The sequence below is a fragment of the Candoia aspera genome, chromosome 3 (assembly GCF_035149785.1).
Source record: "Candoia aspera isolate rCanAsp1 chromosome 3, rCanAsp1.hap2, whole genome shotgun sequence".
Lineage (NCBI taxonomy): Eukaryota > Metazoa > Chordata > Lepidosauria > Squamata > Boidae > Candoia > Candoia aspera.
The window spans coordinates 161,938,339-161,960,526 of NC_086155.1; the positions used below are offsets into that span (position 1 = coordinate 161,938,339).

The 22,188-nt window shown below is 36.8% G+C and overlaps 1 protein-coding gene across 1 annotated transcript in view; it reads right to left on the bottom strand.

The window, feature by feature from the left end:
* Window positions 1-22,188, bottom strand: part of NPC1 (NPC intracellular cholesterol transporter 1) — a 44,288-nt gene that overhangs the window by 17,417 nt on the left and 4,683 nt on the right. Inside the window, exons 2-13 of the mRNA XM_063299189.1 lie at window positions 16,742-16,864; window positions 15,769-15,875; window positions 14,924-15,099; window positions 13,806-13,973; window positions 11,293-11,542; window positions 9,628-9,704; window positions 8,810-9,180; window positions 7,900-8,126; window positions 6,866-6,966; window positions 4,782-4,884; window positions 4,028-4,217; window positions 3,429-3,611 (exon numbers count right to left, since the gene is read on the bottom strand). Of these exons, the coding sequence (XP_063155259.1) occupies window positions 3,429-3,611; window positions 4,028-4,217; window positions 4,782-4,884; window positions 6,866-6,966; window positions 7,900-8,126; window positions 8,810-9,180; window positions 9,628-9,704; window positions 11,293-11,542; window positions 13,806-13,973; window positions 14,924-15,099; window positions 15,769-15,875; window positions 16,742-16,864 (2,076 nt within the window). The remainder of the gene's footprint in view (window positions 1-3,428; window positions 3,612-4,027; window positions 4,218-4,781; window positions 4,885-6,865; window positions 6,967-7,899; window positions 8,127-8,809; window positions 9,181-9,627; window positions 9,705-11,292; window positions 11,543-13,805; window positions 13,974-14,923; window positions 15,100-15,768; window positions 15,876-16,741; window positions 16,865-22,188) is intronic.

Consider the following 22,188-nt stretch of genomic DNA (forward strand, 5'->3'; position numbering starts at 1 on the left):
AGACAAAATTATCTCTTTTAGTTTTGTTATTAATGACTCTGCAAAACCCTTGAAAGAGGTGCTATGTAAGGTTCATCAACATGGGTATTCTCCTGGAAGGATGAAAAGTATGGTGGGTTTTTTTAGAAGGATTTCCCTCATTGTATCTCTGTGTATACACAGAGGGAATGCTTTTTCTGGAACTATCAAAATTAAGCAACTGCACATACACATATACCCAGACATGTTGCATATGTATATTTGAAATATTTGTTTCAATACTTGCCCTGCCACTAAACATTTCTTCCCACAACAGACACCACTTGCAACTATTCCACAAATCCTATGGAAAGAAGGGAGCTTGCAGGCATGAGGGAAGTGTCATTGGGCACAATCTTGCACCATGCTAAAGAGCCAGGCTGTATCCCATAGAGGTCAAATGGAGGTTTCCAGAAAGCCCACAAACACAGTACTCTCCTTTCTCCCCAGAAACTGATATTCAATGCCACACTGATAGTATTTAAAGGGAGATCAATGATATTATCGTTCTTAACACACTATTGCAAAAAGCCACTTCCAAAATATATTAATTACAATGGAACGAGAATAGGGCCCTGCTCCTTGACCTCAGGCTTTGAGGCCATGGTAAATCAGCAGGCTCACATTGTCATAAAAGGTCCAAGGTTCAATTTTCAGTATTTCCAGATAGAGTTGTAAAAAGCTTCCATCCAAACCTTGGGAGAGCTACTGCCAAACAGGATGATCATTTTGGCTCATATTTCCAACCCAAGCCAGAGAAAGAATAATAGGTTAATCACACCACTAATTTATCCCAATAAAATGCTGTTTATGCAAATGTCAGCTCATTATATACCAGGCATGTCCAACCCACGGCCCAGAGGCCACACACAGCCCTGAACAGCTAGTAATGCGGCCCCAAAAAGTTGTAAAATGTTAACATTATTTTGCGATTTTTTTTCGTGATTCGAGCGTGCAGTACTCCAGTGCGGACTGCGTAGGTAGAAACAACGCAACACTGTGTAGGGGAGGGGACAGTGCAGTGCTAACACTGCTGCCTGCTACACATGTCAGCTTGTGGTAACTTGGCGTTATACATATTTCAACCTACCTACACGTGTTCTGTGATGACAGGCGTTTATTGTTATTATTATTAAGTAGACGTGTAAGTTTTCTTATTTGATGATTAAACTTCGCTTTATTTGCCTACCTAACAATTTACAATGAGCTTGTTGTGTTATTTTTTTTAAAATATATTTATTCCTAAATAAATTTATTCCAGCATGGCTTCAATGTTGTTTCAACAGAAAACAGAATCCAAAAAAGAAAATAAAAAAGAAAAATCATGGATGAAGGAAGAGTATTCAACGAAAAATTGACAGATGAGTACTTTTTTGTCGAGACAAATACTAAGGCACTATGTATAATTTTTCTAAAATCGGTTTGTCTCACCAGACTATAGCTAAGCGAATTGAAGAAATAGGAAAATCTATCGAAAAAGGGTTGAAGAGTAAAGCTGCTAATTTCAAATTTTATGCTTTGGCGATGGATGAAAGTACTAATGCTACAGATACGGCTCAACTTGCCATTTTTGTTAGTGGTATTGATAATGAATATAATGTCACTGAAGAAATGGCTTCTTTGGTGCCATTAAAAGACACAACTAAATCTCTTGATTTGTACAAAGCAGTAAAAATTACATTAAAGCGATTTTCTTTAACCATTGTCAACATATCTGGTATATCTACTGATGGGGCCATGGTGATGGTTGGTAAAAGTGAGGGACTTACAAAATTGATAGAGGATGATGCAAGTGCTGCCGGCAACTCACGTTTGATGAAGTATCACTGCATTCTACATCAAGAAAATTTATACGCGAAAGCTTTAAAAATGGATAATGTCAATGCAAATTGTCATCAAAGCAGTGAATTTCATAAGGGCCAAGGGACTGAGTCGTCGCCAATTCCAGGAGTTCCTTAAAAGTATGGATGCTGATTATGGGGACATCATTTACTTTTCTGAAGTACGGTGGCTAAGTTGGGATAAAATGCTGAAACGATTTTATGATTTGCAAAATGAAATCAAGTCATTTATGGAATCAAAAAGAAAATTTGTGCCAGAACTTGAAGATGAAAAATGGCTCAGATTTAGCATTTTTGGTGGATTTGACCACTCATTTAAATGAGTTAAATGTGCATCTTCAAGGTGAAAACCAACTTATCACTGCAATATTTCAAACTATAACAGCATTTGAAATTAAACTTAAAAGTATGGCAAGCTCAAGTTATGGAAAATAATTTTATACATTTTAATACGTTGGCTAAACAAAGTCCTGTGAACAGTGAGAAATATGCAGCCTTGCTTTTTGGTATGATACAGGAATTTGAGAACAGGTTTCAAGATTTCTGGAAAAATCATCAATATTTTTGGTATATTTTTGACTCCATTTTCAGTCAACATAACTACATTACCTCCGAATTTTCAAATGGAATGCATAGAGTTGCAATCAGACATACAACTCAAAGAAAAATTTGATCATGTCTCTTTACTGGACTTTTATAAGACCTATCTTCCCAGAGAAAAATATCCCTCGCTTCACAATCACACCTTATTCATGACATCGCTTTTTGGCAGCACATACATTTGTGAGCAACTATTTTCAAGGATGAAGCACATGAAGAGTAAAATTAGAATTAAAATTTCTGACAAGCGACTTGAGAACTCACTGAGCATTGCAACCACTTTCATCAAACCAGACAACGATGCATTAGTTTCATAAAAAACAAGGTCAAATATCCCACTAGTTTTATGTTGCCCTCTTTTAAAAAATTTTATAGTAAAATATATAAAAAAATAAATGAAGTTGTATTACTCATATACATTAATTATAGTATATATTTTACGTGTGGCTCAAGACAATTCCTCCTCTGTAAGGCTTGTCCTCCAGGGAATAACTCACAGATGCTGTTTAGGCAAAACAGGTTCAGGGTTTATTCAGGTAGGTACAGGTCCAATAAAAAGCCGAGAGTAAGGTAAGTTGTCAGGTAGTTCAAATATATTCCCTTGTTCCCGCCAGAGCTCTTCCCCCCTCCCTTTGCTCCGCCCTTTCCCGGATGTCCTTATTTGGGTGTGCTTGACTGCGCATGTCTCAACCACACCCTGCTCCTTCCTGCCCTGATCGTCGTCTGGAGGAGGCGTGAACGATCGGGTGCCGGTTCTTCTTCAGGTAGGAGATTTTAGGTTATTGCTTTCTTTTGTTTTCCTAAGTGCTTGTCCTTCTCCCCTCTTTACTTGAGTCTGTCTTTTGTTATGTGTGCGCCGCCATGGCTTTTGCCCCATGGCGGCGCACTCATGACATCCTCACTCAATGTGGCCCAGGGAAATCAAAAGGTTAGACACCCATGTTATATACATTATATTAACAAAAATACCTGTAATGTCTGAACAATAATAAAAATGTTGTCCACTCCAACAGCCAGCACCAAAAAGGGAATGACTTCAATAACAATTAGTGTTAGGGGGACTCCAAAATAGCTGAAGATACCCAGAGAACTTGCAACTGAACTTAGTACTATTAGGACACCTGCAATGCCCAATGAGATCTTTGAATCCACCTAGTAAATAAAGACAACATACATTAAAAGTCTTTTTAAAAAAAATAAAAAATACTGTTTTACATATGTAATTACAGTTTAATAGTTTAACTCATTGTCAAATCCATACTATCTTCAGTACTTTTAAAGAACTTACATTGTATAAAGCAATTGGGGAGACCCCCATGTGTGCCCCATAAGCTTTCAACAAATAGATAAATAAATGAACTAATTTCCAGAAGACTGTAGGGATAGGGTGTGGACCTTACTATTTATAGCTGTTACAGACGAAAATGTTCCAAGTAATAAGATACAATAATAAAAAAAGTAAACATTAGGATTGCTACATGCAGAGAAGCTAAAATATTAACCACACTTGCAACAAATTGATTTCTTTTGCTACAGAATTATTTTTCAGCAGTTAAATAGATACATACCAAGAAGCTAGCAGCACTCTTAATGTGCCCAAGAGCTACAGAAATGTACACAAACATGACTACATAGCTAATGACAACAGTGCGAACATCGCTGTTGCTTTCTCGATTTATTTCATCTTCAATACTACGTTCAGCAGAGAAGGAAATTGTTAAATTTGGGTTGTCATAGTTTTTCACAAAACTGATAAACCTGAAAAACAAACAAGAGTGCCAATAATTCTCAAGAAAGCCAGACTAACCAATCTCTATTAAACATGAAACTATGGGCAAAACGTTGCACAAAATTATTTCAATGTTTTATTGTTAAGCTGTACCCTGCATTGCCAATGTATGCTGGTTTTGGTGTAAGATCCTACATTTCTTATGTTTAAGGTAACATGTTTTTCAGATGTTTCAAATTAAAATTATCTTTGATCTACCCAATTAAGGTTTTAAAAAAATAAAGTGAAATCTATTGGCTATAAGTGAAAAACAAGGGTTTGTATGCTATAATTCCCATACTGAAAGAACTGAAAAACAGACATTATTCAAAACAGACATTATTAATGTCAAAGAAAACACTAATGTTTTATTTCTGAATAATATTCCCACTGTGAAAACATGAAGCTGCTGCTTCATTTTGGAGTACTTAAAACGCTGTGAAGCATATCTTTATTACAGTTCTAGAATCTACTGAGCAGGAAGCTTATTGAACTTCCAACATACAAAGTTTACAGGGATTATTTCAGTTAAACCTAATTTAGATAAAACTTACTCCTTTTCCCAAGCCAAAGCTTTCATCAGCTTTTCTGTGTCATTGTAGTAATTCTTGACAGGAAATGTGATCACAAGAGCTGTGGCATTATTATAATTTTCATCTAAGTATTTAATAAAAGAATAAAGTAATTATTTCAAAGAACACACACACACCCCACTTCGCTATCTATTTCCAAGGGTATCTTTGACGGTATGTAAGCTTGCTTCTGCAAGATTTTTTAAAGGCTTTTTTCCCCCATATGCATACTATATTGTTTCACTTCACGGAATTTTTTCCATTTACTACAAACAGAAGTGCAGCAAGTGCTAACATAAATCTATTTTACACTAATTTCAATAAAACTTACTTTTAGGCACAAGAGGCCCAATTACATGCTCTACCAATCCCAATAAGCTACAATATTGCCCTGATAATTTAATGATTTTTGCATACATCACTTGCCTCTTCAACATTATTTTGCAACTTATTTTTTCCTCATAGTGCTATATAAGTACCATGTATTTATATAGTACATAAGGTACTCAACTTACGACCACAATTGGGACCAGAATTTCCATTACTAAGTGATGCCGTCGTAAAGCAGGATATCATGTGACCCCATCACTTAGCAACGGCAATCCCAGCACTCCCTATTGCCATCATTAAGCAAATTTAACCAGTCTTCAGCCAAGGACCCACCCCAATCCAAGCCATTCCAGGCTTGGTCCCTCCTAGCCCCAAGCTGCAGTAAAGTAAGGGACTGCCTCCAACTCCCCCACTTGCCTATCGCCCCCCCATCTCTGCCCTTTTGGCCACCCTGCACCCTGCCTTGCAAGAAGCCCCTGAGCCACAGCATAGTACAAAGCTGTAGCTGCCCCTGGAAGCCTCAGCTGGCCCAGCCCACCCTATCAAGTGCCAGCAAGCATTCACCTAGCTGCCTTCTCTGCCAGTTCCCCGCACTGACCTTTCTCCTTTTGCACCAAGCCGCAGTGGCCAGAAAGCACCAGCAAGCGTCAGCAAGCATTTGTTTGCCGAGCTGCCTTTGCTGTCTCCTTTTCGGACCCAGCTTCTCCTGTGACCCTTTTTCTCCAAGTAGCTCCCTGAGCCTTTGGAGAGCTGTGCTGTCTTTGCAACACCTTCAGAAAAAAAGGGCAGCCTTCCGCTATCTTTGCAGTGTCTTCAGAAAGCGGGCAGCTTTTCAAAGGCTGTGAAGTCAGTGGAAAGCTACCCTCTTTTTCTGAAGGTGCTGCAAAGAGAACAAAAAGCTGCCCTCTCTTTCCGAAGGCGCTGTGAAGAGAGCAGATCTCTCTGATGGCTCAGGGAGCCAAGTAGAGAAGCGGAGGAAACGTTCATAGAAGAAGCTGGGTTCAAAAAGGAGACAGCAAAGGCAGCTGCCCAAACAAATGCTTGCCGATGTTTGCTGGCACTTTCCAGTGCAGGGTGGCCCAAACAGCAGAAATGGGGGAGAGATAGGCAGGTGGGCGGAGTGGAAGCACCCCTGTGGTTGTAAGTGTGGGCAGGTTGCCAAGCGCCAGAATTTTGATCATGGGACCGCAGGAGCACTGCAATGGCCATAACGTTGGGCACCGGTCATAAGTCACTTTTTTCAGCGTGTTCATAACTTCAAATGGTTGCTGAACGAATGGTCGTAAGTCAAGGACTACCTGTAGTACTATATAAACTGAGAATTTCGAGCTTAGGACTTCTAATTCTGGTTTTCTTAAATAATAGACTATTCAAATGCTAAATAGAAAATAAGGGTACCAGTTCACAGTTATCAAGCTCTTCGCTGCTATACACATACTTTTCTTTAAATGAAGCTACCTTGCAAAATAGCATTTTCCAACTGCCTGCATTGCTGCCTGAACATGTTAATTTTTGATAGCCAAGAAGCAGTAACTTGTTAGTTACAAACGATGACCCACGTTACAATACAACATGTTGGCAAATAATATCAGCAATAATTTGTGTATTATCTGCAATTTTTTTTTTTAGTCCATTCAATCGTAGAGATGGTGTAATTTTGACTGTCTAAAAAGAAAGTGGATTCACAGGCCTCACATTTATTTCAGCAATAAAATCAACACGTCCATCATGCCTACCATCGTATCCTCCCATCACCAGCCATGGGAAGACAGGACCACCAAAGGTTCCCAAGCAGGGTTTGTGAAGGAGGGTTGTGTCATTCAGAGATGCTGGAGCCCTATCAGATTTACACATAATGTTGTTAGAATTTGTAAACAGGTATTACTTGTGACAATGTTGCAGTAAATTGTATTTACTCATAAAGACCTGGCTGTTGTAGAAGGCCTTTAGAGAACAATTAAGTTATGATGCCAAATTGGATACTGTTGCTCATGTACACTGTTTAGAGTCTTTTCAGATTGAAACAGTATACAAATTTTAGAAGTAAATATATGCTCAATGACAGAAAGTCATTTATTTCAGTTTTAACTTTGAAACTATTCAACAATATTTTTTCATAGGGAAGCTCTGAAAATATACCTTATTCTGAAATATTCTTTTAATTTTTTTAGGGCACTGTAGCTCATTTCACAAATTCATATTTAGATAACTTGCATTATTTGAAAAATACAATAATATACCAAGAAGAATTCTGGTTGGTTAGTCACATATGCTTTAATAAATTACAGTCTGATCCAACTTAAATGATATTAAGCAAATTTCCAAGAAAGGGAATTATAGTTAATTTTAAAGTAAGCCTTAAACAACTCCCTGAATTGGGCAAATGCTTCCTTACTAATTCTGTTTCCAGACGGAGTTCCTTAATCATGCTAACTTATAACTATTTGTTTAGTTTTTGGTGGATATTCATTCATTCATTCATTCATTCACTCATTCATTCAAAGATTTATGAGGCCACCCAACTCAGGCAGTATGTCTCTGGGTGGTGCACAACATAAACATATTATAAGAAGAAGAAAAAAGCAAAGAAAGTATCTAACAAACAAACAAAAGTATTACTGGTTTGATTAATGTGTCATTGATGAGCCCCTCAAGGCAGTTAACAAGTTATCAAAACAAGGAAAAGAAAATCATCTTGTCAATCTGACATAAATAAAGCTACAAAAGTATTTCATTAAGAGACAGAGACAGTGTTTTTGACTGGGCTTACCTGACACAGTATAAGAAGTGAGAGTGGAAGTCAGCATAGGTAAAAAATTCATCACCAACACTATAATCTAGGAGTAAATGATTGTTTTGGAAGTAGTTGAGAACACTTAGAATAGTACAGTTGTTATTGTAGGGAGCAAGAGGTGCCAGGCAAATATCCTTCAACATTATAGTTTCATTTTGATAAGATGCAGTTATGTTTTCAATACCGTTTTGCAAATCTAGTACCTGAGAATATGAGACAGTAAGAAATTTATTACTTAGCATACCAATGGGACAGAATCTCTTCTCTCTGTATCTACCTTTAAGATTTGATAGATGAAGTTAACTATAAGCAAAATTTTGATTAAAAGCAAGATATCAAGAACAATGACCCAAAATGACTTTTCAGCATTCAAATTCTGAAAACACCTTTCTGAAAGAATCAGAATCAACTTAACTGACAAAAATACAACATATCATACTACTGAAAAAAGAGTGTACATTTAATTTCTGTTATTAGATATAAGTGAATAAGTGAATGTAAAATTTACTGAGCTTTCATGCAAAGAAAAAGGTATGCTTTATATATTCAATTAGAAGCATTTTTCCTGAAACCCTATAAAAAAAATTTTCCCCACTGAACCAATTCCTTGATTTTAAGGCTATTTAAATCTATGATCCATCTTAGTTTTTATGCCTTTACCTAATTTTCCATGAGCAACCTTGCCCCAAAGCCTATCAGACCTCAGCCTATCACAGCAGTCAGGAAAAAAAAATCAGCTTTTGCTCAACTCATTCCATAGGAAAATACTTGGATCCAGCCCACAAGTTCACTAGAAATTCTGCTGATCAAAGGGAAGAAGCTGTATTTAAAGAGCTTAATTTGTACCCACATCAATTGAATATCAAGAGTTCAGTTCCTATATTACCTGATGCAAGATATGTTTCCTAAGTGGAGGTCCAAAAGGAATATCTGCTCCTGAAGGATATGGAGAATAGATCTCTGGAGCAGTATTCACAGCCTGAATAATAAGTTGTTCAGTACGGAAGAAAGGTCCAAAATTAGTATCAAAGTAGTCCTTCTCTCTGCGAACTTGGCTATTTGGGGATGACCACAGATCTACAGGATTTGTAGTTATTTTGGCAAATGCCAAGCCTGAGGAACACATGGCAATGATAACCAAAGAGAACAGAATAACAGGCCGTGGGTTTCGAACACAAAAAGCTCCCCATGACGTAAATGTAACTCTTAAAGCATTCTCAAACTTCTCACCAAATCTTTCACACCACGTAGCTTCTCCTGCAATGACACAATCACAATGAATAAGTAAGCTTTCCCTGTCCAACATATTTTTATGCAAATTTAAATGTTTCCCAGATTTTTTGTTAAAAGGTATGAGTGAAAAATAAAGGAACCATGCTATGTTAAAAACTTTTCACGTGAAAAAGGATGTGAGACAGCTGCCATGTGACAACAGAGTCAATGTTGTAAGATCAGGACCATATACATAATTAGGAAGTATAGGCTTTTACACTGGCAGAATGGAGTTGGAAAGAAGAAAACCATCTAAGAACAAATATTTACACACTAATCATTTGTCACTGACAGCAAAAATATTATAATGATATCCAAAACAGTTCAGAGCATTATGTCCCATAATAAAATATGCAATATTAATAAAATAACATAGATATTATTTCTAGAAGAAAGCACAAAATATTAATTCCTTTATATTCTAGAACTTACCAGTATTTTGATGTGAGTTAAGAGAATAGGCAATGTTGCTGTCAATGGGTGCATACTCAGAAACAAAATGTCTCTTCCTGTAAATAATGAAAACACAGACAATATAACACAAGTGAGCTTTTTGCATTAATTCATGTAGTGCATGTAGTGATTCAAGATAAACTATTGGTTATTTGACCAAGTATGGTTGTATAAAAAAGTATAGGCATCTCTTATCAAGCTTAAGTTACAATCAATGCCTGAAAAGAAATTGGATATTGCAGCAAGACAACACCTGAAACATACCTCCAAATCAACCATGAAGTACTTATAGGAAAGAAAGATTTTGGAATGGCCTTTATAGTACCCAGACTTGAATATTATTGAAACTTTGGGCATGCAAGGAAACCTAAGAATATTTTTCAGCAAACAAGTTCTGAAATGAAGAATGCAGAGGAGACAATCCAGCTGGAAAATATCTGAGATGGTAGCTGAGATGGTATTAAAGGCCGTCTGGTGGAGGTGGAGGGGACAATTCTATTGAGCAGGCTGATATTACTCTATAACTTTTAAAAATATTTAAGTGCAACAGTAAAACTATCTGCTTGTGGTAGCTGCTTTACAGCTACCAACACAGCTATTTTTAGAGCATAACATCTACTTTAATTTTTAATATACTGTATAATTAAGTATCCTTACCTTTTTAAATAAATCTGTTGGCCTGTCCTACTGCTGAATATATACGGCTGTGCAGAAGTTTTGCGCTGGCCAAACTGGTCAAAGGTTTTCATGCTACATTATTTTCAGGGCTGTTACAGTGCTTTGAATTCAAAGCAAAAAGGTGTTCCAGAGAACCTCTCTGCAACTCCTCAGACTAAACGTATCTTTTCTTGGGATCACATGGCAGCTGCAGAGGCAGCTATGCAATCCTGGGGAAAACTGTGGCTGCTTTAAGGATTTGCAGACAAGTGGTACATTTGTACCACTGCATGTTCCAAAACACCTTTTTGGCTTCAAATCCAAAAATCCATCCTATACTTTTCAGTACAATGGTTTCATTCTATAATGATGATGAAACTGTCTAACACAGACAGCTATTAGAAAACATCAGTTTGTACCTAAAATGAGAGAATGCTACATGCTGTATTTAATAAAGCTATTCAATGTGGCCAGCCTCCTCTTTCAGCAAGCAATTAGAAAGGGAAAAAATCCCATGATTATTAACAATGATTCTAAATTATGTTGTTTATTCAGCCCCATTTTCTGATGGCTCTATAGTTCAGAGTCACTAGTAATACAGCTGCAAGTACACCGTGCATTTACCCACAATGAATAAGGCCAAAGTTTTGTGTAAATCAACACTCCCACCAACAAAAAATCTCAATGTAACACAACTGCTTACAGTATAAGTATTCTTTCCCTCATCCCATATCATTTTGCCAAACCTGATTACTTTCATAGATTAATGGGTCAAATGTATAATATGAGTAATTACTACAACACCATCCATATTTACTTTTACACTTTAAAAAAATTCTTAAAGAATATGAAACATTAACAAGTACTTAAGTGAGCAACCATTAGGTTACTGAAAAACAGGAATATGTCTAAAGTGATTCTAAACAGTGAGTAAGCATGAATAATTTGGAATATTTTCAATCTAAAATGCTTAAAATGGCTATTTACCTGTAACACCAGAAGCCACAAACCACTGCAAAGAAAGCAAGAAGAAATGCTGTGTAGGAGATCCACATAATAACATACATGGCGTCCAAACCGAGCAAAAGCCAAGGTGCAGGAAGTGGTGGAGGTTGTGGTTTTGGGCCACAGACAATGGAACAATCTTGACAACTACAGGGTCCTGTGATATCATCCACAGACTCATTACAGCCTTTGGTAGCATTGTTCATAGGAATCATCCCATGGATAGGTACATCTAACAAGGGAGAAGTTAACATTTATGAAACAAAAAAGAATGTAATATCTATTGCTCTTTAAATTAAGTGACTTATAAGGATATTTTTATAGTTTCACAATTTCAGTTTAGTGTTAACAGCATCATTAGAAAAATAATAATAATAATAATAATTATTATTATTATTATTATTCAATATACCATGTATAAGCCACAAGATTCATGTTAAAAAAAGGCTTCAATTTCATTTTTTAAAAAGCAGTCACTGTTACCAGCTTATTAGTTAGAAATAACTTGCAACCATTTAAACTTCCAGAAAATAATATTTTAGAAATTTAATAAGTCACCAGTTATTTTCCCCACCTGGCAACATCACAAGGTGCAAAACCAGACACAGAATACAACCTCATCCTTTTAACATATTGTCTTTAAAACGAAATTGAAAACATGAGGGCAAACTGAGTTGATGATTCTTTCCTATTTGCCCTATCAGCAAAATATTTTACAAAGTACTATCCAATTTATAAAACTGGAACAGAGGTGAATTATTAGAAAACCAAAATACTGCTGAACCTTTTTGGTAACAACGTTCCTTAGTTTCTTTGTAAACATCAATATGGAAAATTATTGTTCCAGAACAATCCACATTATTTTTGATAACACATCAAGTGAAATAAGCTACAAACATAACACAGGACTTTTTGCATAAATAGAAATCCTGCCCAAGTCTATCTAAATATTTAGAATCTATTATTTCCTATGTATGTGAAATCCATTATTTTCTACTTCACCTAGTGATTAACAGAAGTAATGCAAACATTTCAGTTCAAAAATTTTAAAACCAAGCCTTTAAAACACGTAGAAAAAATTATTTTGGTCAAGATAAAAAAAAAATAGAAAATCAAATATATATATATAGCCCAAGTGAAATAGTAAATACACAGTGAAATAAAATGATACAGGAGAAGATGGGCAGGGACAAATTAGATAGATAGGTAGGTAGGTACGTAGGTAGGTAGATAGAAGAGTATAAGAGAAATCCTAAGGCCAAATTCAAGCCCAGTGCTTCCTGATAGCATTTGTAATAGCATAGAATTCAGTTACTTTTGTGAAGATACTAGCAGGCCAGTCTTCTAAGAGAAAGTATACTACCTGCTCCTCAAGCCAGCCTAAACACTTAGCAAGGAAGGGACTGATAAGCCTGGAGCACTTGCTATCATAAAAAGGACAGTGCAGCAATACATGTGCAATTGTTTCAATAGCTTCATCCAGGCATGGACATAAGCCTTCCAAGAGGGAGGCACTGTTACATCTTCCCTCCAGCATCTAGAGGATAAGACATCAAGCCTCATTAGATTAAAGGGAAACTGGCAGAATATTAAAAAAAATATGTAAAAGATCTACATGGCAATGGCTCAGGCCTTTAAATTTGTCTCCAGAGCCAAATCAAGGATTCTATGTTTGGCATCTATAAAGACTTTTTCAGGGCCACACACAATCTGAGAGTTAGCTGAAAAGCAACCACAGACTAAGTCCTTGAGTATACATTTTTTCCAAGAAGAGACAATCTATCAACAATATTAGACTGAACCAGAGATCCAGTGTAAAAAAAAAAAAACTTTTATCCAATAGTTTAAATAGTGGATTCTCACCCAAGGCAAGACCAAGCTCCAAATGGAGAAATACATTAGATACACAGTGAGGAACACAGAGCAAAGTTCTTAAACATTTTGATTAAATTGCTTTCAGAACATTCAAGTATTTATAGAGATAAAACTGTGCCCCATGTAAATGCTAAAAATGAAATGAGTAACACTACATCCAGCACATGCAATCATACAAAAAATAATTTTCAACTTTGTAAGACTGAAGCTATAAAACAGTTATTTTGAAAAAAATCAACATGTTTTAAGAGGAAAATCTGTAAAATACATAATATATTATGAACATATATTACTAACGGAACACAATACTGAACATACTTGTTGCAGTTAGAAAAACATTGAAAACATTAATAATTCTGTTCAATAAAACTACATACAAATCGAATAAAATAAAATCAATAAATAAATATCCAAACATTTTTTTGCCTTTCCCTACTCTTTTATATGTATTTCTGTTTAATTAAATAAAGGGTAAAGATAAACTCAAACTCAAGTGCAATATAGTTGAACCTATACTAATATTTTATTAGTGATATCCAACTATTTAAATCATTATATCATGCAGCACCCACTAGACTGCACAAAAACTAGATGTTTATTAAAATGTCTATGTTTCCTACCTGAAAATATTGGAATTATGTTGAAAGGAGTCTGACCATTATCCTTGCTGAACATATATTCAATCCAATTGGTTGCATTGCATTCTTTAACATCTTTCCCACACAACAGACCTAGGGCCTTAATATTGCTTGATGGAGCCTCCACATCTTTGCAGGCATTATACATATCTAGAAGTACAATTTTAATACTAAAATTACAAGTTTATATACTAAATTATAAAAAGAAAATTTATTATACTGAGTCAACAACAGCAATAGAACAACCCTGAGATTACAGTCAGATAGCTAAGGTAATTTTGATGCATTTCAAGCTTAACCATCCTCTCATTCTTCTCCCAACTTCCCCCATCATCTTTCTCTTCACATTTCTTGATGAACTATAAATAATTTGTGAGAGGAAATCCTCTTTTCAATGGCTTTTTTGCAACACTGAATGCTGCAAAACAGAACTGTGCAGAGACAGTGGTAAATAAGACAATCCAAAACAAGGCACACCCAAAGAAGAATGGAGAAGGAAGGAGTATTTGGTATGTTTGGTATGTTCACCACCTTGAGTTATTTATAAAAATAATAAAGGTGGGATATAAAATAAATAAATAATAAAAAATTAAAATAAAATAAAATAAATGGTTCTACTTGGCCCAGTACCGACAGTAACTTTATAAAAGATGTTATATTGTATATGTTTGTTTGTTTGCTAATTTGCTTTTTGATGACAGGGCCAAACCAAGATTGAATAAAGCACAACAGTACAATATTATCAGAAGAGGAAAAAATTCTCTAGTACAATACATGTATTTCGTAGTAAATTAACATGCTTTAATAGTCAGATTTCCACCGTTAGGAAATATTAGTGAGAAGCTTGCCTTAAATAACTGATTTAAAATCAGAATCTTCTCAATTTAAATTAAACATTAAACCACAGGGCTGATGCCTAAACAAGAACAAAATAATCAGTTCAACGGCCAAGAAGCTTAGGGTGCAATCTTCTTTATCTGAACTATATGGGCTATTTACACATAAATGTGCTGATAAATTTATAGAATTATAGGATTCTTTTATAAATCTAGACAATGAAAAGATTCAACTCTACTATATTGTTTATATTATTTTCTTACCATTAGCAAATTTTTCTCCAATGTAATACTGCAGCTCTGTGATGCTGGTTTTGTTCTCTTTTGTAACTGGATCCTTATATGGCTTTGTTTGTGTAACATTCAGAAATTCAGACTGATGAGGACTACAGGTTAGCTCACAGAACAGATTTATTAAATTATGAAAGCATGATGGACACCTAAAGACAGGCAACACTGATGTTGTAGTATATGTATATAAAATAAAACTCACACATTCTTTCTAGTTATCAAGAGCAAAGAGTTATGGCTTAAATGTTTAAATTTAGATTAATAATAAACTTCTGGAATTCGTAATTTTAAAAATCACCAATAAATCTTCTAGCTATACTGAAAGATCACAAATGTTTCATTTGTGCAGAATAAACAGAGTTCAGCACATTAATACAACAAAATACTAGACTTAAGCATATTTACTCATATTTATTAATTGCCATTTATTCATGCTGATTAATTTTATTTAACAATGCATAGGCATGCAGGCTCTAGTCTCAGAGGCTATTCTATAGTGTTTCTAACCCCAATAAAAACACACAATCTGAACTATAACACATATATGAAAAAGTAATCAAGAACACATCTATTACAGTTGTGTTTCAGATAATTCAGTTTAGTGGAAGTGGTTTAGTGTTAATTAAGGGTGAGAAGTCTGCCATCGTCAACATTTTCTAGAACAGTCTTTAGGTTAATACCAAAATAATATTGAAAGTATTTTTAAGAGACATTCCCTTGTGTTTCTTTGTGAACTGAATACCTAGTTAATTTCTTACAATTTATTTAAAACACTTTATAAAAGGTACAACCTCCTTATATATACTATACCCACATACCTGGAAAGAAACTGTAGAGGTAGCTCCAGGTTGTTTTTCAAAGTCTGAAGTTGCTGCAGGTCACAGCAAAGGCTAACGTTCTCAAAGAAAAAACCTGGACAGAGTTCCTTAACAGAAAATTGAATATTTAAAGAAGTATTTCTAAAATGACCAAATAATCTGATTGTTCTATTGCTGATTTCAGACATCTGACTTAGAAAACACCCCTTGATTTCAACAACATATTTTCAGCTTATAATATGGCAACAGTGCAAGTAGTCATTATTTTATAAATAAAAATGTTAAGGTAGTAATATAAAAGGTACTGGTACATCAGGGGTAGGACATCTCATGCTGTTTGGCACAAATATGCCTGCAGATAAGTTCCTTTGCATTTGCTAAGGAAATTTGCCAACTGTTCTACTTCACCTGCTGGGGGGGTTTTTGGTTATTTTTTTTTAACATTCTTTTAATTTTAAGGAGGAAAGTGATATGCTTCCAGGCAAAGCAATAGGAGGTGGTAAACCTGTAAAGTGGTAGGATCAGTTGGGGGGTACAGTGGATGGGGAGAAGAAACCTCACTCATTTGTCTTCAGATAAATCTGCATTTTGTAATTAGCCCACTCACCTGTCTCTGAGCACTCACAATATCTTAAATCCCAGATATGCCTACAGGTAGTCCTCAGGTTTCAATGGCAACTGGGACTCCAGGATTGCCATCACTAAGCGATGCGGTTGTAAAGTAATTGCATTGCTTAGCAATGGCAATCCCAGCAGTCCCAGTTGCTGTTGTAACCCCAAGATCATGCAGGTTGTTAAGCAGGAAGAGGCAGTTTGCATGCCACCTTACTTGTCTTGAGGCTCCCATTACATTTAAATATTTTATTTACGTAACATATTGGTTAGGAAAATATAACCAAGTATTTTACCTCATTTCCACTAAAGATTTATTTTTAAGAATCCTTAATAAAAATGTAATTAATCGGAGACTTACCTGCACCAAATCATAGCCACCCTTTGGTAGTGGCAATGCTGAGCCATTATATTCACAATTGTATACTTTGTTTCCAGAAACAATTTCACATTGACCATACCATACGCAAGAGTCTGAGAATACCTACATATCAGGAAAAAACACTTAATTAAGAAACAGGATACATATTAATTGGTCAAGAAGCAGACTTAGTCATCCAAGCTACAAAATATGTCAGATTATTCCATACATAAAAATACAAAGCTCAATTGTCTAAACAGTAGCTGGATATCAGAAAGCTATTTCAATGTATTCACAATGTTTAACCTTAGTGCGCTACATCACAGAGTGCTTGTGAAAATTCTCGGAGTTTCAAAAGCAGGAAGCTATGTGGCATTGGGAACATGGAACTAATGTGCATATTTAACATATTCACCAATGTTTAACACACACAACATACAACAAAGGATCTCAAACTCAAATCACCTCAAGGGCTGCCTGAGGAAAAGTCATTTTGTACATTGATACAAAAATCTCTAGTGAATCAAAAATGAAGAAAACAGAGTATTGTGGCATACCATTCAACTTAAATGCATTTTAAAGAAACTTTATAGAACAACTTTCCTATATTTTTCATCATTTCACTTTGTCCGCTTAGGCTGTGGTAACATGTGCATTGACAGACAGGGTTGATACCAACACTGAAATGGCATGTGGTGGATGACTCTTGCATGGCGAGCAGACAGGAGCAGCAAAACCCTTGGTTTTGTGGAAGAGACTCCAGGAGCCTCATTGTAATGTGAAGCTGGGTCCAGGCCAGATCCTGCCACTGCTTCCTTATATATTTATCTATCCTGTTTTTTATACAGGAACTCAAAGTGGCATAAAAGTGCTCCTTCCTCCCATTTTTCCCCACAACAAAAAGTCTTAAGTGGGGCCTCTCTCTCTTCAGGGCCAGAGGGTGAAGGAGTAGGACTATTACAGTCTGGGCTGGGACCTGTTTCTCCTGCACTGGTCCTCCTTGCCATGACTTTAGGATGAGAAGTCTGACCCTGTGCCTGGCCAGGGCAGGCTAAGGGGTGGCTACACTTCTAGCTTGGCACTGAGGTGCCATCACAGCTAAGCCTGGGATCTACTGTCACTCCTTTTTGCTACAGCTTTAGGATGAAAGGCAGATTCCATGCCTGTGAGGTGAACTGATGGCTCCCAGAACCTTTGGGCAGGGCTTGAAGTATAGCTGCAACTGAGCCTGCTCTGCACATGCACAAAGCTGTGATTCCCATTCTAGAGTTACAGCAAGGAAGAACTACAGCAGAGACAGCGGCAGACATCACCGTCCCTTGGACTGTCCTACCTGATGTCTAAAGTTAGTGCCACTCTTTTGTCAGTTTAAGGGAGGATCAGCAAGCTACCTACTTCCAATTATTGCCCTCCAGTATTAAGCACAGACCACACAAAATGAGCCTGATGCCTGCACATAGCTTGTGGGCTATGAGTTTGAAACCTCTGACATGGGGGCTACCGTTTAAGCCAAATAATTGAGAATATGTAGAAAGCCAGCAGGAGAAAGGGTGCTTTCCAAGTACAGCATAAAACATCAAATGTATGACTGTCTGCAAGTTGGACATAAGTTGTAGATTTGTGCTCAAAATAGTGAGCTCTTGGTTCTCAGGGAAACAAGTTAAACCAAAATGGGTGACTAGGAGATGCCAGTGAGGTAGAAATATGCCAGTGCTAGAAGTCTCTGAGCCAAAACAGGGAAATTAGGCAGCTTGACTGCAGATGAGAACAGGGATACAGTGATTTTACAGACCAATGGGGGAAGGGGCTGTCTGTAACTCACAAATGTACACCACTGTGGTGGTTTATGTGATTTGCTCATTTGTATCATATTATGCCTTTTATATAAACGACAAGAAATAACATAATCCACTGCAGAAATGAGACTATTTTATGCATAATGCACTGTAATACAGAATGCCAGGAAAAAGAATCTGAGGAGCATATGGTGAGAAATGATTTAAATATATTTGAATCAGAAAACCAGTCAGGGAAGCAGCTGGGCTGTTGGATGACAAAGGAGTGAAAGAGATGCTTCAGAGTAGCAATTCCAGAGAAACTGAATGAATTCTTTGTTTCTGTCTTTAGTACAAAAGACCAATACCTGAGCCTGTATTAACTTTCTCAGGGAGAGGATCAGAACACTAAAGTGCACTGAGGTAGTGAGAAAAGATATCCTCATCTTACCGATGTACACAACTGGAGCTCTGGCTTTCTTACACAATCAGTAAACTCAGCTCTCTGGAAGTGGAAGGCCATTATGTTCTTCCCTCCTATTCAACTTCCTCACAAAACTCCCCTGTTCCTATTTGCTGTTTATGCTCATTCTAGTTGTGAACACCTGTGTCTCTTCTTTCTAAACAATGCTGGCTGGGACTGAGGCTGCTATCAAAGAGAACTGGAGGATCAGTTTCTCAAGTGCTGCCTGGGACTGAGCTCTTGGCTGGGAATACCGCTCCCCCTGCTAACTAATCCTCGATCAATGACTCTGCTGCTGTAGCCCCTCCTCTTCAGACCACATGATCCACCAGCAAGCAAACCCCCACCACTTAGCGGGAAAAACATACAGCCTCTCCCAATAACCCACTTTAAATGCAGCTGATTTCCTTCACAAAACTCATTGGTTCCCTTGCAAAGCTCTCTTTTTCCTTTTTGCCTTCTGTTCATTTGCTCTTGTTGCAAGCTCTCAGCTCTCTCTCCTCTTTCTAAACAGTGCTGGAGAAGACTTAGACTGCTTTCTAAGGGGATTGGATAAATACATGGGGTTTCAATATATTGAGGGTGAATTGGAAAGTCCTGGTTTTAAAATACCTTGCTATTGCATAACAGGGGAGAGAAAACTACCATGCAAAGATTTCTTAAAGCAAGACATCCTACAAATATCACATCAAGTTATTATTTGGTTACAATATTTTACCCAAATCAGTGGGAAGGAAACAGCTGTCATAAACACATTTTCCTTGTCTCAGCATGACAGAGCACTGGTTCTTTTAATCTAACTAGAAACAACAAGCTAGGGGAAAATTGCAAAGGCTAAAAAGCTGATGTAGGGATTACACGCATCACTGAAAATTTAACTCTGCCTCTAGGCGGCCAATATTCTTTGAACCTCTGGTCTTTTCCCCCAATGAAAGGACAGCAATATTGGTATTCTACAGTGTGTTTAAGGATTGCAGAAATCATGCACAATTACTTATTTTTGAAATGTTATGTCTATGACATTACTATGTTATGCTTTAGCTTTGTTCCAGCTGCAGCATACAGAAATCACAATTTCATGTATATTCATGATTTTCACACGCTCATTTCAGGATGAACTTGCATTTCCTAGTTTTTGTACTCCTGAGTTTTGAAGAGCAATGTTAACACCGTAACTTTACGGTAACTTCTACTCTGCATAAAACTGTTCTGTAATGTTTTGTCACTAATACTTTTGTAAAATCATACCAACTACAGTTGGTAATACTGCAATGTTTGGTTTTGGCTTCATATGTTATATCTACCTAGTCAATGTGGTTTGTAAAGCAATGGCTTCATACAATTTCTAAACCTAACCAAATATGGCTTATTCAACAAACCACAGTCAAGCAATCATGGCTTATCACAGTGCCTGAACCCAGTCAAACTTTTTCATTTTGGAAGTTTTTCAAAATACATAATATTAAGAATGCCCAGTTTATCTCTGGAATGACTTTAAATACTTTATTATATGTAATGTGCTTGGTTTACAAGGGCACATTCCTATTATCTATGCTCAACCTTGATTTGGCATCACAGAGGCCACTTATGAAATTATACCAGAGTGTCAACTCCCTTATTTACTACTTCACCATTATAGCTGCAGAATGTCCAAGGATGAAAAATTATACCAAAACATGAGGTAAGTTATGTTTTACATAAAAAAGTCTCATCTGATCTGCCTTTTGACAGCTTTGGAAAATATGTTAAGCTTCCATTTCTAAAAATGAGTTTTATAACCATAACAATAGCAGTATTCACTGTGGTTTTCCACTGGATAGCTGAAACAAGCATGTAGGGACTGTTTTTTTTTCATATGTCTTCTTTTGAAACATTTTAATTACTTCATCTTGTTTCTATTCAGACATGCTCCTGTTTAAAGGCCACTAGTGTAAGACATGTGCTTATCAAATATTCTAGGACTGGTCAAAGACAGATATTCCCGTGCACTCCAGTCAGGATGCTAACCAAAAATGGGAATGTACATGAAAACTATCATTTAACTTATATTTCTTTGCCTTTTCATGCCTTTATTATATTTGCCAAGGCAGCAATCAACTGGCTATGGCTTATCTCACAAAAGGTAAGCAAAGTATTAACCTTGTTAATATACAGATGGGGAAATACTAAGAAATACCAGCACTATAGACTAGGAAATTGAAACTATTTCCATAGTTTTGCCAAGGAAACTATAGGGATGGGTCGATATAGTCACTGGGAACTGAACCCAAGGACATTATAGTATATCTGCAAACCTCCAGTTCCACTGTTCATTTCTATTAACACAAGTACTCATATTGGTGCTTGACTTGTACAAGTAGTCCTTGACCTACAACCATTCATTCAGCATCTGTTCAAAGTTATGATGGCACTGAATGAATGGTGGTTACGGCCAGTCCTCGGAGTTCCAGCCATCCCAGCACCCCCATGGTCATGTGATCATGATCTGGGCACTTACGACCAGTTACAGTGCCATGTGATCACACAATCGCCATTTGGGGAAGCTGACAGGGAATGTTGCAAGTTGCTGGGGTAAGTCTCCTCCACACAGGCACTCTCCCCCAGCCTCTCTGCACTCGTGTCGTGCCGGCCACTCACACACCCCCTCACACCCTCCCTGACCCGCGCCTCTCACACATCCCCTCATGCCCTTGCACGCCCTCCCCAACCTGATCCACGCCTCTCGCGCACCGCCTTGCACTCTCCCTAACCCACGCCTATGTGTGCGCCTGTGTGTGCCTATCAAAAGCCACACCAAAATAGGAATGGCCAAGAAAAAAAATATATAATTAATGCCTACTGATTAAAGTTAACTTCCTATAAAATAAGGTGTCTCACTTATAGAACTAATCAATCCTTCTGCATTTAACAACCATTCTGTCTCTCAATTCAAAAACACAAATAGACATACATTCTTCTACTTCTTCCTAACAGAAAAAGAGCAAACTGGTGGGTGGATGGGAGAGCCCAAATCGAGTGGTGAGGGTGTGCATATCTGCACTGGGAAGGAAAATCCTCCTATTCCAATGTGCTGTTTACCCTGATTGTTAGCAGGAGACCACTATAGTTAGGTATTATTTTGTTACTATTGTTGATTATTTTATTCTTTTTATTGCACATCACCCAAACTCTTGATTGATTGGGTTGATTAATAATTACTGTAAATATAT